The sequence below is a fragment of the Perognathus longimembris genome, chromosome 5 (assembly GCF_023159225.1).
Source record: "Perognathus longimembris pacificus isolate PPM17 chromosome 5, ASM2315922v1, whole genome shotgun sequence".
Lineage (NCBI taxonomy): Eukaryota > Metazoa > Chordata > Mammalia > Rodentia > Heteromyidae > Perognathus > Perognathus longimembris.
The window spans coordinates 51980954-52007162 of record NC_063165.1 but is presented as its reverse complement, the minus strand read 5'-3'; the positions used below and the strand labels follow the sequence as shown (position 1 = coordinate 52007162).

At 53.7% G+C, this 26209-nt stretch overlaps 1 protein-coding gene across 2 annotated transcripts; it reads left to right on the top strand.

Annotated features, from left to right (window-relative positions):
- Nucleotides 1-1344: 1344 nt before the first annotated feature.
- Meltf (melanotransferrin) lies at nt 1345-25592 on the top strand. Of its 2 annotated transcripts, XM_048346900.1 has the most exons (16): nt 1345-1465; nt 2914-3068; nt 4472-4571; nt 6640-6822; nt 7839-7995; nt 9434-9501; nt 13029-13216; nt 13898-14078; nt 14470-14621; nt 16374-16470; nt 17540-17734; nt 18372-18528; nt 18617-18684; nt 20434-20621; nt 23617-23815; nt 24272-25592. In XM_048346900.1, exons 1-16 carry the CDS (start codon nt 1417-1419, stop codon nt 24340-24342), a joined length of 2208 nt encoding a protein of 735 aa, XP_048202857.1. In that variant the 5' UTR covers nt 1345-1416; the 3' UTR covers nt 24343-25592. The 2 variants fall into 2 exon arrangements, with proteins under 2 accessions (XP_048202857.1, XP_048202855.1); XM_048346898.1 differs by lacking the exon at nt 24272-25592 and having other exon boundaries at nt 23617-24152.
- The last annotated feature ends 617 nt before the right edge of the window (nt 25593-26209 follow it).

The window sequence follows — 26209 nt, the reverse complement described above, 5'->3', positions numbered from 1 at the left end:
ACTTATAGTTTGGGAGTTTCCAGTCCATGCTCAGATGGACCTCTCAGGGCCTCTTCAAAACAGGAGCTTGTGTCTGAGCAAAAACCATTCACATCCTGGCCAGATAAAGAGGAGACTGAGGGTCCTGTAGCCCCCTTCAAGGCCATGCCCAACCACCCAAAACTCTCCACACCCCACCTCCCAATTCACAGGCTGGGTTACGGAGTCCTTAGAGAAGATCTAAACTACAGTACCATCCTTTCCCATAGTCTCTTCTCCTTTTGAGGGTACCCCCAGCCTGTCCATATCTCACATCTCTCTCACCCCTTTCCCTAGGTCTTCAGTCTTCCCTTCCACAGGCTACTTGTACCCTGACTATATCTTAAAATGCTTCCTATAGTTCGTGCCTGTGGTTCATATCTGTAATCCTAGCTACTCAGGAGGCTGAGATCTGAGGATTGCAGTTTGAAATCAGCTTGGGCAGGACAGTATGTGAGATTCTTAACTCGAATTAACCACCAAAAAGCCAGTAGTGGAGTTGTGGCTCAAACAGCACGCCAGCCATGCATGAGCGGAAGACATTGAGTAAGAGCTCAAGGCCCTGAGTTCAAATCTTGGTATAGGCCAAAAATAAAATTATTAAATTTGTAAAAAAAAAAAAAAAAAATCTTTTCTAAGATTCTGGGTAGAGGAGTTGCTCAACCATACTTTGCTGTCTCATTCCCCCCCTCCTCTACCCCACGCCCACCATCCAATGCAGGCTTTCAGACTCCTCCCCTCTCCACCCCAACCCCCTAAGGCGGCTGCCCTTAGTGTACCCCATTGCATCACAAGCAGCCCACAGCTTCTAAGTTCTCTGGTGAGCAAGCTCCATGCTGGTGGACACTGAATCCATCCAGGGCCCAAACGGTTGTGTTTCATATTATGATATGTGGTGAGGTTACACACTCAGGCGCACAGACACGCACGGATGTGGGGGGCCTCTCATCTCATCCAGGGTGTTTGATTCCCTGGGCCAGCGGTGGTGAAGCCTGAGAACTTTCCAGTAAGTCCCTGGGCGATGCGAAGGCGGATGGGGCCCTCACTACAGGAACCACCGGCCGGGAAAAAACGCGCAGCCCACCTTTCCTCCCCCTCCGCCTCTCCTCCGTGCTTCCTCCTCGGAAGCCCCCCGCCGCCCGCCCCCGCCGCCCGCGGGCCCCCAGCCCGCACAGACCTAGGGCGGTTACCCGGGGCGCCGGCAGAGGGCGCCCGCGCGGCGTCGGGTCCAGCGGGGCCGGCGGGGGCGGGGTGGGGTGTCCCGGGGCGTGGACACCGCGGGGCGAGGGGCCACGCCGGACCTGGGCTTAAGTAGCGAGGGCGGTAGGGAAGGGTGCACACACACACACACCGGGACTCGCACCCTGACCCGGCCCCAGCCAAGCCCGGACCCGCGCCATGCAGGGACGGATCGTGGCTCTGTGGCTTTTCCTGTCCCTGCGCACAGGTGAGGCCCTGCCGTGAGGCCCGCCGCGGGGTGCTGGTCCCCGGGGCTCTCCAGCACCCCAACCCCAGGGCAGGGAAGCGCGGCCCGAGCGTCTCCTGGGGGAGGGAAGCGGAGCCGTCGTACACCAACAGCACGGGGAAGGCCCGAGGGCTTCTTGGAGGAGGCGGCCTGGAGCTAGGCTCTGGAAAGGGCTTCTTGGGGAGATGGGAGGGGGAGGGGGCGGTGGCTCCGGGCTTCTTGGGGAGAGCTTTTGGGGTGCCGCGGGCGGGTGCAGGCCCTGGGAAGTGGTCTCTCCTGGTGGGCACGGTAGCTGGGAGAGGGTTTGGAGGGCTCCGCGGCTTTATTCCCACACACACACCCCGAGTTCGCAGGCAGGGAGAAGGCCGGGGAAGAAGGGGACAAGGCTGGGCCTCCCCGAGTCACCACCCCGGGGAGTTCGGGCACAGGTGGCGGGACTGGAGAGGGTCCCCCAACCCCCGGGAGCCGCTGGCCGGCTGGGAAGTGGCGGACAGACATCAATCAGCAGGACGGTGGCGTTCTCCGGGGAAGGGGCCGTGGCTGGCTGCGGGCAGCGGGGAGGGGGGGCCGGGAAGCAGGGGAGGAGGCCGCTGCGGCTTGACCCCTGCCGGGAATGGGGTGCACAGGAGGGGACTTGGCCCAGGGTGGGTGGGGAACTGCCGCTGCCCAGGTCTGCAAAGCCATCCACCCCAGGAACTGGAGGGCCCCTTCCAATGGGTGGATCCCCCAGGGTGGGGGGGGAGCTGCCCGGGACTCTGACCTGATCAGATTATGGGGCCAGGGGGATACTGGGGAGCTGTGTTGGAGCTCTGTGAAAGCACAGAAGGTGGGCTTTCTCATCTACTTTCTCAGAGGGACAAAAAAAAAAAAAAAAGGCAGGCCCAGAGAGGTGAAGTCAGCTGCTTGAAGTCACCAGCTTGAGGGGAGAAACTCGGACCCTACCTGCTGGCTGCTGTGTGCCCCACCTACCCTTGGCGAGGGCCTGGGTACAGCAGCCCCTCCTCACAGTCGCGGGGTCCACCGGCCGAGGCAGGAGCCTGGCCCAGCACCCTTTGTTTGAGGACTGGATGGGGCACAAATTTTCCAAATGGCGGAGCCTGTTGGACCTCCCCCCCCCCAACACACACACACACACACACACACACACACACACACACACACACACACAGAGCCAGTGCTCCTTCTTCTGGCTCTGCCCCAGGCAGGTGAACAGGCCAGGGTGGTGGGAGACCCCCATTTTCTGTGATGAGCCAGGTTCTGGGCCGCACTCCTGCCAGACAGCCCTGTCCCCGGTCAGAGAGGCTGTGGGGACAGCTGTGCCCGGCCTGAGGGCCGCCTCGTGTCCCGTGCGAAGGTGAGAGCTGTGGTGGCACCGGCCACACGCACAGCCGCACAGCCGCACAGCCGGGGCCTCGCTGTCCCCTCCCCAGCGCTCAGCGGGATGGAGGTGCGGTGGTGCACCACCTCAGAGCCGGAGCAGCAGAAATGTGGCGACATGAGCAAGGCCTTCCAGGAAGCGGGCGTGCAGCCCCCCCTCCTCTGCATCCAGGGCACCTCAGTGGACCACTGCGTCCAGCTCATCGCGGTGAGGCCCCTCCCTTCCGCCCTGCTCCCCGCCACCGGCCCAGCCGACAGGGCTCTGACTCAGGAGGCCGCACAACGGGCCCCATTCACAGCGATGGGGCAGCCGTCCCTCCGCCAGGCTGGGCGATAGGATCTCCTGACTTTTCCCCGGCAACATAAGGGCTGATTTGTTTCCTGCCAGGCCTGGGCCAGGTGGGAGGAGCGGGAGGGCGGAGGTGCAGGAGGGTGGACCTCCAGGTGGACACCCGTGGGGAAAGGGCGTGGAGAGTCAGTTTCCCTTCCACAGGCTTCTGCTTGCATAGGGCCACCACCCACCCGGCCTTGGACAGATGGCACTGACCTTTCCGTGGCCCATAATGTTGATTTACTCTCCCCTGGAGTTTTCCAGAATGGGGCTTGCATGGTTTCTGGGAAGGAGTAGGTCCTGGGTGGTAAGTGACAGGGAACCCACTGAACCAACAAGGACCATCTTCAGAAGCAGGGCAGAGTAGGGCAGGGAGGAGCAGGCACCGGCACACCAGGATCTTCACTGCAGCTCAGCCACTGGATGCCCAGGGCCTCATCCAACCACAGACTCAGGTGGCCCCAGGCCTTGGGCCCTGAGGCCCACTGTACAGGCAAAAAGCAGCTCTTGAACTCAGAGAGTGCATGTCATTTGTGTTTAAAGAGTAAGAGAAAAAAATGAAGAGAGCATTATGGGATTCAGACTGTTGACCCTTTTAGAGGGAAAACCCAGTGACAGCAATAAGGAAAGACTGAGAAACAGGAAAACGAGGGTCACTCACTTCTACCATTTATATTACTGAGTCTTTATACACCTTTTATGATTATATAAAATTAGTAATTCATATTTTAGGGGGGTTTTGTATGTGTGTCAGACCTGGGGCTGGAACCTTGGGGCCTGGGCACCTGTCCCTGAGCTTTTTGCTCAAGCCTAGCACTCTACTACTTGAGCCACAGCTTCACTTCCATCTCTTTGGTGGTTAATTGGAGCTAAAAGTCACACAGACTTTCTTTCCTTGGACTGGCTTCAAATCACCATGCTCAAATCTCAGCCTCCTAAGTAGCTAGGATTGCAGGCATGAGTCACCAGTGTTCAGCTTACTTAGTTACAGAAATCAGGTAAGGAGCACATTTCTTTTTGGACAGTGTCACCCCTTCCCTCACTCTCTCCCCGTCTTCCCTCTCCCTACCACATACCCACATATTTTTAAATAGCATATTTAGTAAAGAAAGATGGCCTGGATGGTGGGACCTAGATAAGGCCAGGATGGAGCTCCTGGGAGAGAGGAGGAGGAGGGCAGTGTTAGAGCCTAGGATGCTTTGCCACCTGTAGCTGCCCCAAATTCCTCTCTAAGAAGAACTGAAGCCAACTGACCTGACTGCCACTTTTTGCTTAACCAGGCCCAGGAGGCTGATGCCATTACTGTGGATGGAGGAGCCATTTATGAGGCCGGAAAGCAGCACGGCCTGAAGCCCGTGGTGGGCGAAGTGTATGATCAAGGTACTGGGGTCCTGTGGAGCAGAGTGAGGGGAGCAAGGCCCCACCCAGAAGTCACTTCACCTGAATAGCCTGGGTGACCTGTAACCCTGCAGCCACTAAGCCAGTCATTAACTCTGTCTGTAGAGCACTCTGGAGTCCCAGGCAGACAAACTGGCCTCTTTCCCAACCAGGAATACAAAGAGCTGGCCCAAGTGTGTTCTACATGAGCTCCACTGAGGGAGCGCACCTTACCTGGTGCAGTGCTAGCAGGGCATGGAGAAAATGTGTAATTACCTGGGACCAACGTGTCCGGGGCATAGGGTTAGGGACAGGTGGTGACCATGTCAGGACCCAACAGACCCAGACACACATCCCAAGTGTGTGAGCTCCTTTACCCAGATCCACCTGTCACATTGGAACTGCTCTAGTTTGGTCTCTGCCCATCTGTGCCCAGCCTCAACTACCACATGGGTCACATTGTGACTTGTTACCTGCTGCCTGGAGCCCCTCCTGCCCTTGCAAAGGAGCTCTCTCCATCCCTGAGACCCGCGTCACCCCCACGTGCCTCTGCCAAGGCTCTGCCCCTGTCCAGTCTGTCCCCCAGCAGGGCCTAGACCTCATCCTCTCGTGCCCTCTGGGGAAGGCACTGTTTTGTGAGTGATGTCCCGTGATGCAGGACACAGTGCAGTCCTGCAGGCCTGGCGGGGCTCAAACGGCAGAAACAGCCTGACCCCACGGGCCAAATCACAGCTCTTCCTCTTTAATTCAGCACTGCTACAGTTGCCTACTGCAGCCTGGCCAGGAACATTGAATAGAAACCAAGAGAGAACCTGTTTCTGCCTCCAGCTGTACCAAGAAATAGATGGGTCAGAGGCTCTGAAGAACAGGAAAGGTCTTGAGAAGGAACAATGTGGAGAAAGCCTACACAGCTGGGCAGACAGAAGGGGAGCTTGAAGAAATCAGACCCATTTAAGCTGAACCCCAACAGCCATCCCAGATTGTTCTTGATGGCCCCAGAAACTAGAAAGAAAGAGAAGGTGAATAGTAGAGGAAGGAGGCAGGGAACTAGACTCAAGTGTAACATAGAGCACGGGCTTTGTTTTCTATAATTCAACGTTGTTCTGATCACAGGCATCCTAGCACTTCTCTTGGGGAGGGGGCATTGGTGGGTGACAGAGGCCTTCTGATCATCACACTCAAAGATGAGTCATCTGTGTCTTGTCTGAAGGACCCCTCTTGGGCTATTCTTGCCCTAGAGACATCTCTTGTGAGGCTGTGGGACTGTACCCCCCATCTCTACTCCTACATCCCAAAGCCATTCAGAATTTTGAGTGATCTGGGACCCCATCACAAGTCCTATCTCTGTCACTACATACACACACACACATACACACACACACACACACACACACACACACACACACACACACACACACACACCCTTCAGTACCCAGTCAGTTTCCAACCCTGCTCTGCCTGTTCCTCTTCTCACAACTGTGGTCCCTCCATAGCCAGGATGCCTGTCTCACAAACCCTCTGAGTTCTCCTAAGTTCCTGAAAGCCTAGGATTTTGGAAAATAAAAGACTTCCAGGCAAGTCACAGCCCCAGCCAAGGGTCAGCTGGCTAGGGAAGGGAAGGGGACCCATGAATGAGTTGCCATCGTGATTGTGTCTGTCTACTGAGGTGGCAGGAGGGTAGGGTCTCCTCATGAGATGTGTACCCTCTTGCTCTCTCAGAAATAGAACACCTTGGGGCTGGGGATGTGGCTTAGCAGAAGAGTGCTTGCCTTGCATGCATGAAGCCCTGGGTTCCATTCCTCTGCACCACATATATAGAAAGAGCCAGAAGTGGCGCTGTGGCTCAAGTGGCAGAGTGCTAGCCTTGAGCAAAAAAAAGCCAGGGACAGTGATCAGACTCTGAGTTCAAGCCCCAGGACTGGCAAAAAAAAAAAAAAACATAGAACGCCTTGCACATGTCCATATATATGCACATCCATGCACATGTGTGCACACTTGTACACCTACCTTTCTCCCACAGCCTCCCTCCCAGCCTCTCCCTCACCACCCTCACTCCTCTCTCCTCACCTAGAGGCTGGGACCTCCTATTACGCAGTGGCTGTGGTGAGAAGGAACTCCAGTGTGACCATAAACACCCTGAAAGGAGTGAAGTCTTGCCACACAGGCATCAACAGGACAGTGGGCTGGAACGTGCCCGTGGGCTACCTGGTAGAGAGCGGCCACCTCTCAGTGATGGGCTGTGATGTGCTCAAAGGTGAGAACTTCCAGCCCCTGAACAGAACTCTGGGCTTCCCCTGTCCTTTCTTCCTCTCATGCTTTTCCTTCACCTGGGCCGGAGAGTGGGGGGAGCCCCTCAGTCTCCTATTTCATCTTGAACCTCTTTAAGATGCAAGCAAAGTCCCACCTCCTGCTGGGGCCTTCCTTCACACACACACTGCTGGCATCCATTCGAGTTTCTGGCTGGTTGTCCCCAACAGGGCACACAACTATCATCATGGCTATATGTCACAGCCAGGTACGAGAGCAGGGCAGTAGAGAACCACTGAGGAGGATCCCACCTGAGGTAGCCCAATGCTGGGGGAGGGGGGGTGCTATGTCTAGAAACATGTGGTTAGCTTTAGAGGTTCAAACACTCTGAGCTAGGTACTGCTGACTTGACCCCATTCACCCAGTGGTGAACCGTCCTGGCCAACCTGGGAGCCACAGCCTCTTGGGTGGTGACCAGAGAGGCCAAGATGGGATCCCTCCTAGTTTGGTGATGAGCACAGCCTGTGGCTGGAGGCAGGTGATAGGTAGAGCAAGATCTTTCCTTCCAATATTAGTGAAGAGATTGTACATGGGGCCTGGGTATTGGCAGAGCCTAAGTATGGTGCACGTCAGCAGGTGGGACCTCTTGCTCACCAGGCCCCTTCTCCGTTTACCTCCCTAATACTACCAGTGCTACTCATCAGATAAGACAAGCCTCATTAAGGCTCACCACTGATTTGATGGAACCCTACAACAGGAAGTGCTCAGTGCACTCCTAGTTCCTTTTCCTATGTGAACAGTTGCAAGCTGTTGTACCCCCTACGATTCCTTCAAATGACAAGAACCTGCACAGATGCTTTCACAGGTGTCATCTATCCCGTTTTTCTCAGATTGAAGCTGGAAGGTGAACCAATTCTCAGAAGTTTCTAGCCAGGTCCCTGTGGAGCCCAGGCCCAGGCTGACTCCAGCTTGGGGCCTGTTGGGAGAAAATGACACTGAGAGACCTCTCGCTTCTTCCCACAGCTGTCAGCGAGTATTTTGGGGGCAGCTGCGTTCCTGGGGCGGGAGAGACCAGTTACTCTCAGTCCCTCTGTCGCCTCTGCCGTGGTGACACCTCTGGGGAGGGCATATGTGACAAGAGCCCTCTGGAGAGATACTATGACTACAGCGGGGCCTTCAGGTGAGGGACCAGGGGACAGGGGACTGTGGTGGGCGGGGCTAAGTAGTGGTTGTTCTGGGCTGTGGTGGGCGGGGCTAAGTGGCTGCCGGTGGGGCAGGAAGTTGCAGTGGGCGAGGCTAAATGGCTGTGGGAGGGGTTTAGGGTTCGGCGGGCGGGGCTAAGAGTCTGGGAGGTGGGGGAAGAGCCGTGTGGCTGCTTTCCATCAAAGCACCCTTTATGCAGAGCTGTGCCTGCGCTGGTTTATAAACACCAAACCGGAATGCGCCCCACTGGCTCACAAAGTCAATATGTTTGGTGTGTGTAGAGGAAGGAGCCTCCGAGTAAAGGAAAGGGAAAAAATAATGCCCAGGTTCCCATCCTGGTGTCTGACCATCAAGAAGGCTGATGGTCGGCCGAGGCAGGGACCTGGATACTGGAGCTGGCCTGTTTCTGACTGGTTCAGACTTGCACTTCCAATCAGCCTGCCTTGGGCCCACAGAGTCTAACCTCATGGTCCAGTTCCATTAGTCTGTCGAGAGGAAACAGCGGCAAGGCCCCTTCCCCCAACCCTATCCCTCCCCACCTACCACCCCTGCAGTGTCTCCACTTGGAGAAGAAAGCCCGCCTTGCCTGTCTTCCTTGGGATGAGGTAAAGGCAGCTTGAGGCACAGAGCAGGCCCAGCCTCCTTCCCCATACCGGTTCTCCTTCCTCCCTCTGAGCCCTCAGTGCTCTCCTAGTGTCCCTGCTTATTTCCTGGCTGTGGGGACCCCAGCAGCCCCTCTGTCCTGACCTTGCCTCAGACCAGGCTGCAATACACAAAGAATACATGAAAGACAGTTCCTTCCACTCGAGATGTCTTGGTAGGTCATGAAAAGATCTTCTAGTTTCAGTCCTCTACCTGGCAGCCCTCAGCCTCAAGACGCCCTGCCTGTCCTGGCTGCCTGTCGCAGCAGCTGCTCTACAAGTCCCTGTTCCTATGGGCCTGAGCAGGCTGTAAGTGTGTACATTGTAAGAACTGAGTGCCCAGTCGGGCACCAGTGACTCACGCCTATAATCCCAGGCACTTAGGAGGCTGAGATCTGAAGCCAGCCCAGGCAGAAAAGTCTGAATCTATCTCCAAAATAATCAACAAAAAGGCAAGCTAAAAGTGTTGTGTAAGTGGTAGGGCACCAGCTGTGAGAAAGCAAACCAAGCAAGTGAAAGACTCCAAGTTCAAACCCCAGTACCAGCAGCAGCAGAAGAAGATGAAGACGAAAAAGAAGATGAAGAAGAAGGAGAAGAAGAAGAAGAAGAAGAAGAAGAAGAAGAAGAAGAAGAAGAAGAAGAAGAAGAAGAAGAAGAAGAGGAGGAGGAGGAGAGAGGTGCCCCCATAGCTATGCCCTGCAGTCCAGGCTGGACTTACGGTACAGAGGCAGAAGTGGGGCCCAGCCCATCAAGGGCATGGCTTCTCCTCCACAGGTGCCTGGCAGAAGGCGCAGGTGATGTGGCCTTTGTGAAGCACAGCACCGTACTGGAGAACACCGATGGTAAGTGGGGAGTCACCCTGGCTGCTTGGTTGGGGCCCCAAGATGGCAGCACATGCTCTAGTTCAGAAACTCCGTTGACTCTGTGGGTGACCTTGACAAGTCCTCTAGTCTCTGAACCATAGCACTCTTGTGAGTTTCTCCAGTGGGGGTTCCAACAGCTCTGCGGGCTGCGAGGTGCTGCTCGTGTGTGTGTGTGTGTGTGTGTGTGTGTGACATTGGATTCTGCCTCTTGCCACTTGAAGACTGGCATCTACTTTATTCACTGCTGTTACGTTTGCAAGCTTTGCACTAGACGCCACCTCTGGCCCCTCCCCGCACCTTTCTCTTGTTACTTGAAAAAACCTTCCCTTCTCCCTGACAAGGGAGATAGGTCTGTTATATAGTTGTCTATAATTTTTTTTATTTTGAAATAATTGAGCATTAGATATGTTGCAAGAGTAATTCAGAGAACTCCTATCTATTCTTGACCAAGACAGGAACTTACTTCTAGCACTTGGTTACACTGACCATTCTTTTATACATGTATGTCTCTCTATACATTTGCCTGTTATTTCCCTTGAGTGCTTTAGGATAAGTCTCATGAAAATGAGTTGTGTTTCCCAACCATAAGTAATTCAATTCAAGAAACTTAGCACTGATGCTGCTAGGTAATCTATAGACACTCGCTGTCCACTTCTACTAACGGAGTGATTTTTAGACATTACATTTCTTTTATACTGTAACAGTTTCTCAGTCTTTTTTATGGCATTGGTATTTTTAAAGCACAGATCTGTTCTATAGAGTGTCTCTTCATTTGGATTTGCCTGAAGTTCACTTCTTGTTTGAAGAGATTAACTTGTACACTGAGCACCACAGCTCCCACCTGTAATCCCAGCTACGAGTGAAATATAAATTAAGAGGACTGTAATCCAGGCTAGCACAAAGAACAACTTTCCTTGCCTTTTCTTTGTTTTAAGTCATAATTCCATTGTGTAGCCTGAACTTGATGGAGGAGACACAAGCCAGGTTGGAGAGGGGAAATAAGCCCCTTAGGAAAGAATGAGGTGCATGGAATCTTTGCCAGGGCAGGAAGGAGTCCATGGAAACAGGCTGCCAAGATGTCACCCCAATGTATACAGCAAAGAAGAATTTGTAAGGGGGTGGGGTGCAAAAAGCATGGGTTGTATTGGGTTTATAGCAGCTTTTTTTAAAAAAAAAGTTTTGATGGCAATCTAAGGAAATCTAAGGAAGGGTTTCTGTTGTTGTTGTTTTTCCTGGTCAGTTGCGGGGCTTGAACTCAGATCCTGGGTGCTGTCCTTGAGCTTTTCTGCTCAAAGCTAGCACTCTACCACTTTGAGCCACAGCACCACTTCTGACTTTCTGGTGGTTAACTGGAGATAAGAGTCTCATGGACTGTCCTGCCTGAGCTGGCTTTGAACCACAATCCTCAAATCTCTGCCTCCTGAATAGCTAGGATTACAGGTATGAGCCAATGGTGCCTGGTTTAGGAAGGAATTTTTTTAAGGACTGTTTTTATGCAGAAAGATGAAGAGCAAAAGAGTAGCAGAGGGCTGGGGATATAGCCTAGTGGCAAGAGTGCCTGCCTCGGCACGAGGCCCTAGGTTCGATTCCCCAGCACCACATATACAGAAAACGGCCAGAAGTGGCGCTGTGGCTCAAGTGGCAGAGTGCTAGCCTTGAGCGGGAAGAAGCCAGGGACAGTGCTCAGGCCCTGAGTCCAAGGCCCAGGACTGGCCAAAAAAAAAAAAGAGTAGCAGAGTAGCCAGAGATGTGACTTTGGCCCTCCTAGAGGAGAAACAACAGTGGCCAATAGCAGTACTAGGTATTCCCACTTGTCTCCTAGGACAGCAAATGATAACCCCTGAGCACAAGAGCCATGCAAAGGTTTTGCTGCAATATAAAAGTAGAAGAAAAGAGCTGGAGCTTTGGCTCAAGTGGTAGAGCACCTGCCTGGCAAATGCATAGGCCCTGAGTTCAATCCTCAGTACTGCCAACAAAATAAAATAAATAGGGGAGGAGTGTGGGAGAGAATTGAAGTGAGTAGTTGTTGAGACTGTTTTGAGCTGCTGTGCAAAATTATGATGACCTCAGTGGAGTTTTCCTGTTTGGAAACTTGTTTTGAAAAGGCTTTGGAGTGAAAGTTTTTTTTTCTTGCCCTCCCCATTTCCTAGCAGAGGGCTTTTCCCTATTTTAATTAGAAGTCATAAAAACATCATTCCATGCCAGGCACCAGTGACTCATAGCTACTAAAGGAGGCTGGGATCTGGAGGATTGAGGTCCAAAACCAGCCAGGCAGAAAAGTCCTTGAGACCCCATCTCTAATTCATCAGCAAAAGCCAGGCTGGCAGTATGGCTTAAGTAGTAGAGCACAAGCTGAGTGCGAGTTTGAGGCTCTGAATTTCAGCCCTAGCACTGTCAAATATTGTACATGTTTCTATACAGTTTAATTCTAGTCCATTTGGCACTGATAGACACTCTTTCAAATCTTGTTTTAAGAAATACTAATTCAGGGAGGAAGGATGAACAAATGCAGGCATGATACTCAGTAGATGCGATGTGGAAAGTGAACTGTGCAGCTTTTAGACAGGGGTGGGAGAGGGAAACGGGGGCAGAAAAGGAAGGTGGTGACCTTGTCCAAAAAGAAATGTACTCATTACCTGACTTGTGAAACAGTAGCCCCCTCATACAACATCTTAATTATAGCAATAAAATTATGTTAGAAAAGGAAATATGAGCTGGGCACTGGTGGCTCATGCCTATAATCCTAGCTACTCAGGAGGCTGAGATCTGAGGATCACGGTTCGAAGCCAGGCCACGCAGAAAAGTCCATGAGACTCCTATCTCCAATAAACTACTCAGACAAAGCTGGAAGTGGCGCTGTAGCTCAAGTGGTTAGCTTTGTGCACAAAGAGGCTCAGGGACAGACCCAGGAAAAACAAAAACAACAAAATTTGAAATTTTCCCAGTAGTGTGGGAAAATACTTTTTGGAAATAAATGGGGGGAAAGTAGGATGCAAATTTACCTATCAAGTATGTACTCTACCATGTTAAAAATGGTTAGTAAAGAGAAATCGAGAATTTTAAAATATACATATTTTACAGAGAATAAAAAAAATACACAATAAAAAAAAGGACTTAAAGATACCACTTTTGTTTTTACTGTGGTTTATTCAGGCCTGAGTCCAAACCCCAGTGCTGGGGCTCTGCTCACCTCCCTCATGCTAAGCTTCCCTCCTTTTCTCCCTCTGTCACACAGTCGTGTGTGTGTGTGTGTGTGTGTGTATGTGTGTGTGTGTGTGTGTGCACGCGCGCTAGGAGAAAACGCTGCTAGGAGAAAATGCTGAGAACAGGCCAGTAGCATCGTCCCCTGGCCTCATCCCTCCGTCCGTGCAATCACTGAGCTCCCTTCCCAACAAATATGGGGTTCCCAGCCTTGCAGCCACACTCAGCCTCCCCCAGTCGGCTCTCCTGGCCCAGGGTGCCCTCCCCAACCCCACCATTGCCTCATGGGGCCTCCCTGTCTCCAGGGAGAACTCTGCCCTCCTGGGGCCAGGCGCTGCAGTCCCAGGACTTCCAGCTCCTGTGCAGGGATGGCAGCCGCGCCGATGTCACCGAGTGGAGACGCTGCCACCTGGCCCGTGTGCCCGCGCATGCTGTGGTGGTTCGGGCTGACACGGATGGGGGCCTCATCTTCCGGCTGCTTAATGAAGGCCAGGTGAGACTGGCCAGCAGGTATCCCAGGTGGCGCTAAGCCTTCCTGTTATTCAAAGGATGGGAGCCGAGAATCAAGACCAGGAGGGAAGGAGGCCCAGAGAACTGCCCCCAGACAAGCCCTACTAGGGGAACAGCCAGGTCAGCAGAGTGAGGGACACTGTGCAAGCTGGCAGAGGGGAGGTCAGAGCAGGGGCGGGGGGGAGAATCACTTAGGAGACCTTCCAAGAAAAGCTCCTCTAACTTGTGCCTCTGAAGGCAAACTAGAACCTTTGAGCCAGTAGCCAAAATGACAACTCTCCCGACATAATTGGCTGTACTCACTATGCACTAACTAGCTGCAGTAGGCAATCAATGTCTTAGTGAATCAAGGCTTCTAGTAGCCACATGCTCCTGCCTTCTGGGTGTGACATGCATTCATTAGTTTTGCCCCCTCCACACGGCCACTGCCTGTGCCCCCTGCCATCCCAGCCTGGACCTGGGTCCAATGGCTTGTGACACGACCGATGGACTAACTGGATGGATGTTGACCCAGAGCTGTGAGGCATGGAGGAGGTCAGGCACTGCTGAGGACAGGCCTTGCCAGGCCTCAGAGTGAGCACCTGCCTGAGGTCCGAGGCAGGCTGAACTGGGTTGGAAAGGATCTGGCCGGGAGGCCCCCTCACTGCCCACTCTTGGCACACAGCGTCTGTTCAGCCATGAGGGCAGCAGCTTCCAGATGTTCAGCTCTGAGACCTATGGCCAGAAGAACCTGCTGTTCAAGGACTCCACCTCAGAGCTGGTGCCCATCGCCACGCAGACCTACGAGGCCTGGCTGGGACCCGAGTACCTGCATGCCATGAAGGGTCTGCTCTGTGACCCCTACAGTGAGTCCTCCTATCCCTGCTCGGGCTGGCCCCAGCCCTACCTGACTGCTGCCTGGCAGACGTGGCCTGGGGCTGACACTCACCTGGGGGACCTGGCATGTGCCTCCAGGCCTCTATGGACATCTGTCACTTCCACTTCCTGGCCACTGGGGGTTTGGGGAGGGAGATCTCTGTGACTGTGTGGTCTGTTGTATCCCAGAAGCCCTGCCTTGCCCTGGGCCTGCGTTAGAATCCCCAAAATCCAATCCACTCTCCCTCCATAGCCTCTCACTCCCATACCACCGGGCCACCAAGAGAAAGAGCCAGCATTCCCCCCCTCATCCCCCCCCCCCCCGCTTCTGATTCCAAGCAACCCCCGCAGAGGTATCAGCTCCTCCATGCACCCATACAGGGCTTCCCCACTACCTGCGCTGGTGCGTGCTGTCCACGCCCGAGATCCAGAAGTGTGGAGATATGGCCGTGGCCTTCAACAGGCAGAGGCTCAAGCCAGAAATCCAATGTGTATCTGCCCAGTCGCCTGCACACTGCATGGGGCAGATCCAGGTGTGTGGGGGTGGGCAGGGGTGGGCGGCGCAGCTCCTGTGTGGAGAAGAGGGCGTCTCTGTGCCAACCCACAGAGAAGGGAGTGGACGGACCATGTCCCCCTGCACATGGGGGCCATGGGTTCAGTATCATGATTGCTAGACGTTTCCCATGGCTGTGGGTGCTCACATTCATTTCACATCACTTGTGATCTGCTATGTAAACCTTCCTTCTGGTAGAGAAGTATATATGCTTTACATAGAGACATGCTATTGCTATTTCCTAGTGTCTTCGATGCTCATCATGACCCTAACACACTCATCACCCCCAGCTAGAGACACAGCTGGCTCTTTCTGGAGCCCTGCCCAGCTCTCTCCTTCGCCTTGGATAAGACACTGGAGACTGGGAGGCCTTCAGCAGGCAAGGGGCCCCCGGTGCTCACAGATGGGCAGATGAGGCCTGCGGGGTTTCTAGTCCCCTCCTGTCCTGTTTTACGGACAAGCAGGAGGAGGGTGAAGCAGTCCTGAGCACAAGCCATAGCCCCTCACCACCCTCCACACATATACTCCAGCCAGAGAACCGCATGGGCTCAAAGGCCCAGAAGCCTGGACAGGAATAAGATAGGTGACTGGGCCCCTGGCGGTAATGATGTCATGAGCCAACACTTCCTGTGCACCAGCTCTATCTGTGAGGCCATTGTGCGGGTTGTGTAGTCATCACACCAACCCCATGAGCTGAGACTCGCTGCTGACCCCACCTTGCCATGCTCACCTGCTCAGGTGGGAAGAAGCATGTTACCCAGAGGCGGGCGGCGTGGAGGGGAGAAGGCAGCTGCTTGTGCTGGGGGAGGGGCATCCTGATTTCCCAGTGCTTGGCACATTGGCCTGGGGCTGTGTGGCTGCTGCCAGGGTGCCCAGGGCTGGGCAGCCTCAGTGGCCTCCAGCATGGAGCCTCTTCTCAGTCAAGGTGCTCTCTGTGGTCTGCCCAGGCCCTGTGGGAAGAGGAGCACGCCCCGGGGCTCCTCAGAACTGTCACTTGCAAGGCTCTAGGGATGGTGTCCAGTGTGGCTTTACTAGCACCCTCTGCCCCCACAGTGACCCAGGGAAGGGCTGTGGGTCTAGGCTGTGTCAGATGCCCCCTGATGTCACCAGGAGGAGCTGGGAGAAGGGACGGGGAGACCCTAGAAATGCACCCTGCAGACTCAATGTACATGTAGCTCCCTGTCATGATGTCACGCCTCTGGGTACCATGCTGGTGCACATCCCTCCCTTCCCCTCAGGTTTCTCACATCACAATGACTTGATTGCCCTTCACCTCTTTGCAAGGTCCTGGGGCCAGCCATCAGGAGACTTCAGAATGATGGGGTACAGTGGGGTGCAGGTGGAGTGAGTGCAGGTAGCCTGGAGGCCTTGTAAGGGTCCCAGGAGGTGCTGAAAGTGTCACCTTTTCAGTTCTGGGTCAGTCTTCCATTCGCACCCTCTCTCTAAGAGGACTATGGTGCTTTGCAGTCACACTGTGGGCCAAGCTTGGCAAGACCCAAGAGACCTCAGGTCTTGGGGTTGGCAATCTCTGGGATAGCCATGCCCAGCAGAAGGGCAAGCCAGTGCCGTGCTTCGCTTCAAACAGGGACATGCAGGAGACCCTTGGGAGCATGCCATGTTGGCTGAGGCCACAGTTCCCTGAGGGGAAGGCCCTGCCATCTTCTAGGATGCCACCATCCTGAATCCCACCATCCTGCCACCCCCAGCCCAGCTGCTGTCTCTGTCCCTGCAGGCTGGGCACATTGATGCTGTAACGCTAAGCGGTGAGGACATTTACACTGCAGGGAAGGTGTACGGCCTGGTGCCCGCAGCCGGGGAGCTCTATGCTGGTGAGTGCACTGCGATAGCCCTGGCTTTGCTAGGTGGTGGCTGACACCTGCATGACAGTTAGCATTCTGTCACCAGGCAAACCCCTCCTGCTTCAGGCCTCAGTTTCCCCACCTGTGCAACAAGCACCAATAAGGAGTCAGCTAACTTCCTATACAGAATCAGAGTGTCCACTTTGGGCTTGCAGACCACAGATGGTCTGTTGCATATTCTTTCAAAATTCTCCCTAAAGGCCAGGGGTTGGCACCTCACACGCTAGCTACTTACGAGACTGAAAACTGAGGACCAAAGTTACAAGCCAGCCCAGGCAGAAAATCCCTGAGAATCTAACCTCTAGTTAGCCAGCAAAAAGCTGGAAGGGGAGCATGGGTCAAGTCCCAGCCTTGGGTGAAAAAGCCAGGCAGGAGTGTGAGGCCCTGGGTTCAAGCCTCAGGACTGGCACCAAAATAAAATAAAAAGTAAAATATAACATGTAATATGATATCATATAATATATCCCTCAGTAACATCAAAACTGTTCTTAGCTGTGGCCATCTAGGCTACCCACAGTCTCTGGCCCAGCCTTGGCTTTATGGAACCCTCCTCACCCCCCACCTCCTACCCCCCCAACCTCTCACCCTCCCCATCGCCCCCCTCACACCTCCTCAATGGCCCAGCCTTGGCTTTTGCCTTTGTCTTCTTAAGTGCTGATCACAGGGCCTTGGGGCCCTTCCACCTGGCCCTGAGGAATCTCTGGGTTCAGGGCAACATTTTTCTAGGACATGAGAAATATACACCCTGGGTGTAAGGAGAGACAGAGCCCTTCAGCCAAGGGATGTGGGGTTGCAGCCCGGGTCAAGGTTGTTGAAGAACAGGGCCACACAGGATGCTTCTCAGCAGTGGAGTGCTGCTGGACTTGCTCGCTGAGGGCCCTTGCGTCAGGTACCTGTAGGCCTGCAGAAGCCCTGGAAGGATCATGGCTCTCAAGCAGAGAAACACAGAAGAGGGGTGCAGGGCAGGTTCCCCTGGAGCTTGGTCCAGGCTGTGATAAGACCTCTGCGTCATACTCCCCTCCCCTCCTTTCTTCTCCAGAGGATGACAGGAGCAGCTCCTACTTTGTGGTGGCTGTGGTGAGACGGGACAGCGCCTACTCCTTCACGCTGGATGAGCTGCGTGGCAAGCGCTCCTGCCACTCTGGTTTCGGCAACCCCTCAGGGTGGGACATACCTGTGGGTGCCCTCATCCAGAGGGGCTTCATCCGGCCCAAGGACTGTGACATCCTCACAGGTAGCCCCCTCTGGGGGAGCTCTTCTTCAGGAGCCGCAGGGTCTTCTCTTCCTGGCATGGCTCAGCTCTGGGAAGGCTGGGAGACACATTTGCCATGCCCACAGCAAGCAGATGTCTCTCTGGTGGTTCGCTGGAGGGAGCCAGAGCTCTCTGCACCACCCCCACCACCCCACCCCCATTGTATATGGGAGGACCTGAGGCTGGCTATGTCACCACGGGGCCTTGGGACCTTCTCCATCCCCAGCATCCTCTGTGCTCAAGTAGCACACATGTATTAGGATGAGGACAGAAAACAACAACGCCTTAGCCCAGAAACTCATGCATCTCCCCTTGTGATGATAAAGTATTTATTCATGGAGAGGGGTCCTGATCCTGGTGATTGGCCACACACTTCTGCCCTGGCTGGTAACTCAGAGAAAACAAACCCATTTTCTAGCTACCCATGGAGGCACACAGCAGGCATTAGAGTTGACAGCTCCCTCTCCAGACAGCTAGGCAGTTTTCTCTGACAGAATCGCTTTGTGAGGTAGTGAGTTTTCTCTCCCCCAGGGAGTGCAAGCACTGGTGGGTGAGCTGTGCAGTGGTGGAGTGGCCTGGCCATCTCTCCACTAAGCACAGCCTTCCACCTCTGGTTCAGCGGTGAGTGAGTTCTTCAATGCCAGCTGTGTGCCAGTGAACAACCCCACTCACTACCCTTCCTCACTGTGCGCGCTCTGCGTGGGGGATGAGCAGGGCCGCAACCGGTGCGTGGGCAACAGCCAGGAGCGGTACTACGGCTACAGTGGGGCCTTCAGGTACTCGGGGGTCAGTGTGGGCAGCCAGAGGGGCCACAGGGGAGGCACCCCCCCGACTCCCGCCCCACTCTGCCCTCTCCCGTGGCAGGTGCCTGGTGGAGAACGCGGGAGACGTCGCCTTTGTCAAGCACACCACTGTCTTTGAGAACACAAACGGTATGTGGGAGAGGTTTGGGGCCAGAGCAGAGACAACGTGGGAGTGGGTTTTCTGTCCTCAGCATATCCAGGTACAAGGGTGTCCCTAGGTTTGGGTGCTGAGCATCAGCTGCAAGACACTTGGTCTAGAAGTTCTGCCCCAAGGGATCCAGGGGTTCCAAAGACCACAAGGTAAGAAGAGAGATCAGGTCACATGTCCAAGTGTTGAAGATGGGCCATGGTCTCTCCTGGTCTGGAATTCAAGTCCATTGTCCACTGAAATGAAGAGACCCCATCCTGCTCCCTATGGACACCCCTCCGAGGATGTGTCGGTAGTGCTGAGGGGGGAGGGTGACAAGGCCAGTCCTTTGGTCTTGAGCCAAACAGTGTCCCATGCAGAGAAGTCATGCTGAGTCCCCTTAAGCCACACCAAGCCAGCCCAGCCCAGACGTACCACACAGGCCATTTTGTTCCCTGAGTTCCTTCCCAGACATCACCTGGGGAAAAGAGCCTGGAGCTCTGGCCAGGAGCCCCTAAAGCCACACCTGAGGTTCCTGTGGGGTGCAGGGCCTCTTCTCTCTCTTCATCCCCTGCCAACCTAGAGGCTAGTTCCCTAAGAACTAAGGCTGAGATTCTCCTTACCCTGCTATGGCTTTGAACCCTCCAACACTGGAGGCTCAGCAAGGTCTACCTGTCCTACAACTTCTCTACCCAGAAAAGCACAGCTGGGTTCAGAGGGGCTGCAGGGATGGGTTAAGGAGAAGCAAGAGGTGCAGGAGGAGACTCCAATCCCGCTTGTGGTGCTATAGAAGTCACTGATGTGGGGAGACTGTGCCCAACCAGAGAGCTCCCTCTTGTCCTCAGCCCTGTTCTCCTGCCTCACCACTCCCCCAGAATTCTGTGCACCCCCACAAAAGCCCCACAGCAGTCTAAGTGCTGACCTGGCCTGGCCTGTTGTCCTGAGATGGGGCTGAGAGGAGGTTGGGTCTGCAGGTCCCCCTGGAAGATTCACCTGCAGTGAGCCATGCTTCCCAGGGCAGCCCTTTCCCTGTTAGCTTTAGCTCTGCTTGGACCCAAGCTGGTGTTTCTTCTGGAAAAGGGAGGAGGGTAGACACTGCAGAATGCACGAAGACCCAGAAACCATGGGACCCTGAAGGCAGAGGTTGCTCTAGCACCAACTGCTTCAGCATCACTGGGGGTACTGGTCTAAACTGCAAACTTCTGGCCCCATCCAAGACCAATCCAATGGCATTCTTTGTTATTGTTGTCATCTTCAGAAGTGTCATCTTTTCAAAAAGAAAATTTTCCAATAGTATTTTTTTTTTTTTTTTTTTTTTTTGCAAATTGGAACCCATGCTTGCCAGGAGAACTCCAGTTTGACATTTTCAGCCAGTGGGGTCACTTGTCATCACTCGGGCCCAAGAATGTGACCACTAGATGGGATCCCTCATGTAGGGCTGAATAGGAGCCTTTCTTTCGTCATTTAGAAAATGAGGTGCTAATACCCACCTGGTATCACCCCCTGTTGAGGGGCGTTGAGGGGCAAGGCAGGAGCTACAAGGCATTGGTCACATAGCAGCAGGTGATCCCCGTTCTCCACCAATGGAAGCTCCATGTCATCGCTGTGGTCCAGCTGGGTTCTGTCTCCCTGGTAACAGAGAGGAGCACTGGGAGAATGGAGAGGGCTGGGGAGCAGGCCAGACTCTGCCACCTTCTCCCAGCAAAGGGCTAGAATCTCCCTCCCACTCTCACCTCCCTGTTTTCCCTTAGGCCACAATCCCGAGCCTTGGGCTACTGGGCTTAGGTGGCAGGACTATGAGCTGCTTTGCCCCAATGGGGCCCGGGCTGAGGTGAACCAATTTGAAGCTTGCAACCTGGCACAGATGCCCTCCCATGCCGTCATGGTGCGGCCGGACACCAACATCTTCACTGTGTTTGGACTGCTGGACAAGGCCCAGGTGAGCCGGCGTAGGGCCTGCTTGCGCAGAGGGTTAGCAATGGTGAGCCAAGCCCCACCCCCTGACAGGCCTCTGCCTAACTGAGCAGCCCTCAGGGGAAACCTTGGGAGCTGGGGAAAACTTCTAGACTTTCTGATCGACCAAAGAACATTCCTTTGGCAACAGGCCCTCTGTCTCTGGCATCATTAATTCTTCCTCTCAATTGGAGAGAATTTCTCCCCAATGCCCACACATGCTATTACATCACCATCTGTAAAGGGTGAAACAAACTAACCTCAATGTCCTATCTTCTTGTGACCTTAACCCTCCCCCCTCTTCTGCATTGGGGCTTAAACTCAGGACCTGAGTGCTGACCCTGAGCCCTTTTGCTCAAAGCTAGTGCCACAGCACCACTTCCAGTTTTCTGGTGGTTAATTGGAGATAAGAGTCTCACAGACATTCCTGCTTTGATCCTCAATCCTCAGATCTCAGTCTCCTGAGTAGCTAGGATTCCAAGTGTGAGCCACCAACACCAGGCTCCTCCTTGCTTTTTGTTGCTGTTGTTGTTTTGTGATGCTAGAAATCCTACAAGGCTTTGTCCATGCCAGGCAAATATTCCTCCACGCTCTTTTAGAGCACGGCGCCTCCAAAGAGCTTTCTACTGTGGAGCCATGAGTTCCTTCTGGCCTCTCTTAAGGAAGGAGAATATTCCAAAACTTCCATTATCAATGTCCCTGTGATTGGTGTTGCTAAATCCAGTAGCTGCTTCTGTCTCATTGTACCAGACTGCTCAGTGGCACTGGCCACAGTTCCCTCCAGAAGTTCAAGTTCCTCCTTCTAGAAGAATGTTTCCTGGTGGCTCCACATCTTCCCCTGCCTGGCTCTTCTCCCACTTCTTAGCCTCTCCTTCCCACTGTTCTTTGCTGGTTCATCCCCATCTGCCTGGCTGGTAAATGCAGGCGCCCCGAGGGTTCCGTCTTAAGCCCCTTTTCTGTCTCTACCAACATCTTCATCTATCTCATCCAGCCTCATCTCATTAAATACCTAAAGTACATCCAAAAGTGACATCTTCAGCCCAAATTCTAACACCATTCTTCAACCCTGAAGTGGCAGAGTTAACTACCCACTTGGCATTTCTATTTGAATTCCTAACAGGCATCTATGGACTGCCCAGGTCAAAGCTTGTGCCCACACCTACCCCTTGACTCCTCAGTCCTCCAAGTCAGCTAATAGCAGTTGTAGCCCTTCCCTTTCCTTACGACTCTGGTCTCCTATTCATGCTGTCCATCCAGTCCATCATCATAGGTTGGACTTCAAAAATACAGCTAGAATTTCAACCCAGGCTGTCCGCAGAGTCCCTGGTTTTTCACTGCTGTGGCCGTCTCCACATATGCACTCAAACTTAGGCTGAAATTCCCCTCCCTTCTCCCACCAGCACCACAGAATCACAGGGCTACTGCCTCTCCAGGACTGCCTCTAAACTTCGAAATGATGTATTTCCTGTTGCTCTTTCCTATGGAGAACTCCATGCCAGGAGCCCCTAGCTCAGGGCCTGAGGGCTTCCCAGGTGTCTCCAAGACCTCAGAAGTAATTCAGAGGAGATTCCTGAAAGGATGTGCTTTTGTCTGGGGAGAAAGCGGATATCCTTTCAGATCTTCAAGAGGATCTTAGAAACCCCCTCCCTTTTTTTTGCCAGTCCTGGGGCTTGAACTCAGGGCCTGAGCACTGTCCCTGGCTTCTTTTTCTCAAGGCTAGCACTCTACCACTTGAGCCACAGCGCCACTTCTGGCCTTTTTTATATATGTGGTGCTGAGGAATCGAACCCAGGGTGTCATATATATGAGGCAAGCACTCTTGCCACTAGGCCATATTCCCAGCCCCACCCCCCCCTTTTTTTTTGCCAGTCCTGGGACTTGAACTCTGGGCCTGGGCATTGTCCCTGAGCTAGCTAGCACTTCTACCACTTGAGCCAAACCTTCACTTGTGGCTTTTTCTGAGATTAATTGGAGATCAGGTTTAGTTCATAGCCAGCCTAGGCAGGAAAGTTTGTGAGAGATTTTTTGTTTTTCTGGGTTTTTTTGTTTTGTTTTGGTTTTGGTTTTTGCCAGTCCTGGGGCTTGATGAGCTCAGAGCCTGAGCACTGTCCTTGAGCTTCTTTTAGCTCAAGGCTAGCACTCTACCACTTGAGCCACAGTGCCACTTCTGGCTTTTTCTGTATATGTGGTGCTGAGGAATTGAACCCAGGGCTTCATGCATGCTAAGCAAGCACTCTACCATTACACCATATTCCAAGCCCAAGACTTTTTTTTTGTCATATATATTTGGTACTGGAGATTGAACCCAGGATTTTGCACTTGCTAGGAAGTGCTTTGCCACTGAGCTACATCACAGCCACGTGAGACTCTTACCCCCCTTTAACTATCAAGACTAGCTCTCTGTATGTAACTGTACCCCTTTTGTATAACACCTTGTCAATAAAATTTAATTAATAATAAAAAAAAAGACTAGCGCTCTAACACTTTGAGCCACAGCTTCACTCTGGTTTTCTGATGGCTCATTGGAGATAAGAGTCTCATGGACTTTCCTATCTGGGCTGGCTTCAAAGCACAATCCTCAGATCTCAGCTTCTTGAGTAGCTAGGATTACAGGCTTGAACCACTAATGCATGGCTAAGAAACTCCTTTTAAAAGACTGATAGCGGGCTGGGAATATGGCCTAGTGGCAAGAGTGCTCGTCTCGTATACATGAAGCCCTGGGTTCAATTCCCCAGCACCACATATATATAGAAAATGGCCAGAAGTGGCGCTGTGGCTCAAGTGGTAGAGTGCTAGCCTTGAGCAAAGAGAAGCCAGGGACAGTGCTCAGGCCCTGAGTCCCAAGCCCTAGGACTGGCAAAAAAAAAAAAAAAAAAAAAAAAAAAAATCCTAAAAGACTGATAGCAGGTTTTGGTGTCCTGGGTCTCCCTCATGACCATCAATAGAGTTGAATGCAAAGTAGTCCCATGTGGCCTTTTCAGGACCTGTTTGGAGATGATCACAATCAGAACGGGTTCAAAATGTTCGACTCCTCCAAATACCACAGCCAAGACCTGCTCTTCAAGGATGCGACAGTCCGGGCAGCGCCTGTCAGAGAGAAAACCACATACCTCGACTGGCTGGGGCCTGACTATGTGTCAGCTCTGGAGGGCATGCTGTCTCAGCAGTGTTCAGGAGCAGGTATGACCACAGGTGCCAGGCAGGCCACTGGAAAAGTGCTGGTAACAGAACCTGCCACATGCCACTGGCACTGTTCAGACCCTGTCACTCGAAACCCTGAGGGGGTGACACAGAGCCAGGACCCCCACCTCCCAAGCCATCGAGGTGAAATGTCACAGGATAGTGGGAACAGGGACACTGGCTATGTCACCAAAATAGAACTGGCTAATGAACATAAATGCTGAAAATGACAGTCCACAGAGGATTTGAGGTAATGCCATAAATATTCATGTGGCATCAGTTAGGAAGAGAGGAATATGTAAAGTAGCCAGGGAAAGGAACACTGTGATGGGGTAGAGCGAGGGAAGGCAAGCTGAGAGCACAGAAATAGCGCTGCTGAGTCCTGGGCTGGGTCCCAGCCTGCCACCCATGGGTGGCCAAGGGCCTCCCAGCTCTGACTGCCTGTTTCTCCCACAGCTTCCCAGGACCTTCTGCTGCCACTGCTTCTGCTGCCGCTGGCTGCTGGCCTTGTCCTGTTTGCCCTCTGACAGCAGCGGGACCCCCACATGGAAATTACTCAGAACCCCCCACACTGATTGTAAAACCAGTTAGCATTGCTAGAGAAACACAAGATGGAAGAGCAAGTGTGAGAAAGCACACATGCAGATCCTCCATGTGTGATTCTGACCCAAAGAAAAGTTTTTGGAACCAAGATGAATGTAAAAACAAAGTCCCCCAACCTGAGCCAGGCTGGCACCACCCCCGGGCCCTGGCTACCTGAGGCAGCTGGCACCTGGCCCAGTCATACCACCCAGGCTGGCTTCCCACAGACCTGCAGCCTCCCACCTGGAGCCTCCCAAGATGGGCTAGGGAAGAGGCCTGTTGCCAAGGAAACAGCTGTGCCCCGCTCCCCACATGGGGCCTGTGTGCCCTGGAGGCCTGGGGAGGTGTGAGAGGACCCCTGTGTCTCCCTGTCCCCCACACCCTTCCTGGAGCCCCCTGGGGAGGCAGGAATTTTTTTCCAGGCTCCAGAAGGGAGGACAACAAAGAACTGGTGGCTAAGAATAAAATCCTCAGCAAACCCCAGGGGAATGAAAAGCTCCCCAGCAGGCAGTTGAGTGTTTAAGGGGCTTGCTGCAGGGCTCCGAGCCATGTCCTGCCTGAACCACAGCTACTGGAAGGAAGTGCCTGGTCCCGCGGGGAATTTAGCCCACCAGCTCATGGAGGGGTAGATGGTCCCCTGGATTCCCATCCCAAATATCCTCACCAGGGGTTCAGGTTCATGTTATCTTCTTCCCTTGCACACACACACACACACACACACACACACACACACACCTTCAGTCTACTCCTGACCACCAGTCAGCCAAGGTCGCCTCAGCCAGGAGGAGCAGAGATGGCCCAGGCCACTTCCACAAGTAGCAAAAGACATCCCCCTCCCCACCACAAGCCCTGGCCCACCTCCTCCTCCAGCCCCGCACCTCCTGGGCCTCAAGGCCACTCACAGGGGACAGTGCTGTGACCCTGGCTCTTTTGCCACTCTCCTCCTCCACCATCTCTAAAGAGCCAGAAAAAGTTTTTCCAAACTGCTAGCTCTTACTCCCAAATGTTGCTGCCTTAAAATAAATAAATAAATAAAATGAAAGAAAAGGAAGAAACAGGAGCCTGCAGCCCTCATCAGCTGCGTGGGCCTGGAGCTATTTGTGTCCTGGTGTGGGGGGGGAGGGGGGCCTGGGATGCTGCTGACAAGCTAGGCTCCCGGTGGCTCGCCCCCACCGGTGGGCGTGGGGCCGGATCTCTTCCATGTCTCATCACTGGAGGAGGCCTTGGCAGACATCTAGCTTTAGCCACACCACCCCCCAGGAGTCATCACCACACTGGGACAGCCCTCACCCCACCACTCAGCCTCGTGCCCATTTCCCCTGCCACAGCCAAGGATTCTTCTCTAACCTAATGATTACTTGATTTTTTAAAAAAGGATTTGTGTGTGTGTATGTGTGTGTGACTGCCCTGGGCTAATGCCATGCTCAGGGTGTGACAGGTGTGGCCAAAGGTGTGACTTGCACAAGTGCTTCGGGGTGGCTGATTCTCCCGTGACAGCAAGGGAGCACTGCTGTATTGGTTACTAATGATGGATTTTGGTTTGTTGTTGTTACTGTTACTTTTTAATAAAGCCAAACAACCCCGCACATGCAAAGGCCCAGATTCCAATTGAAACTTCCCCTTGGTTTTTTTCCTTACTCAAAAGGCCTACCTGCATAACAACCAGCCACACTTTGCTCGCCCACGGGCAGGAGATTCTGTTCAGAGCTCTGCTATCTGAGAGTCAGGGACCACTCTGGGACTGTAGCCAGCGAGGCCCTCCCCCATCTCCTTCTCCCATCTGGACTGGCTCTCTGCCCCCCACCCCCTGCA

What these genes read in the sequence shown, in the direction of transcription:
- Meltf (XM_048346898.1), top strand. Translation starts at nt 1,417, where the DNA reads ATGCAGGGACGGATCGTGGCTCTGTGGCTTTTCCTGTCCCTGCGCACA. An exon ending in TTTCCTGTCCCTGCGCACAG is followed by an intron (nt 1,466 to 2,913) that starts GTGAGGCCCTGC and finishes TCCCCTCCCCAG; the next exon opens with CGCTCAGCGGGATGGAGGTG. An exon ending in AGCCGGGGAGCTCTATGCTG is followed by an intron (nt 16,471 to 17,539) that starts GTGAGTGCACTG and finishes TTTCTTCTCCAG; the next exon opens with AGGATGACAGGAGCAGCTCC.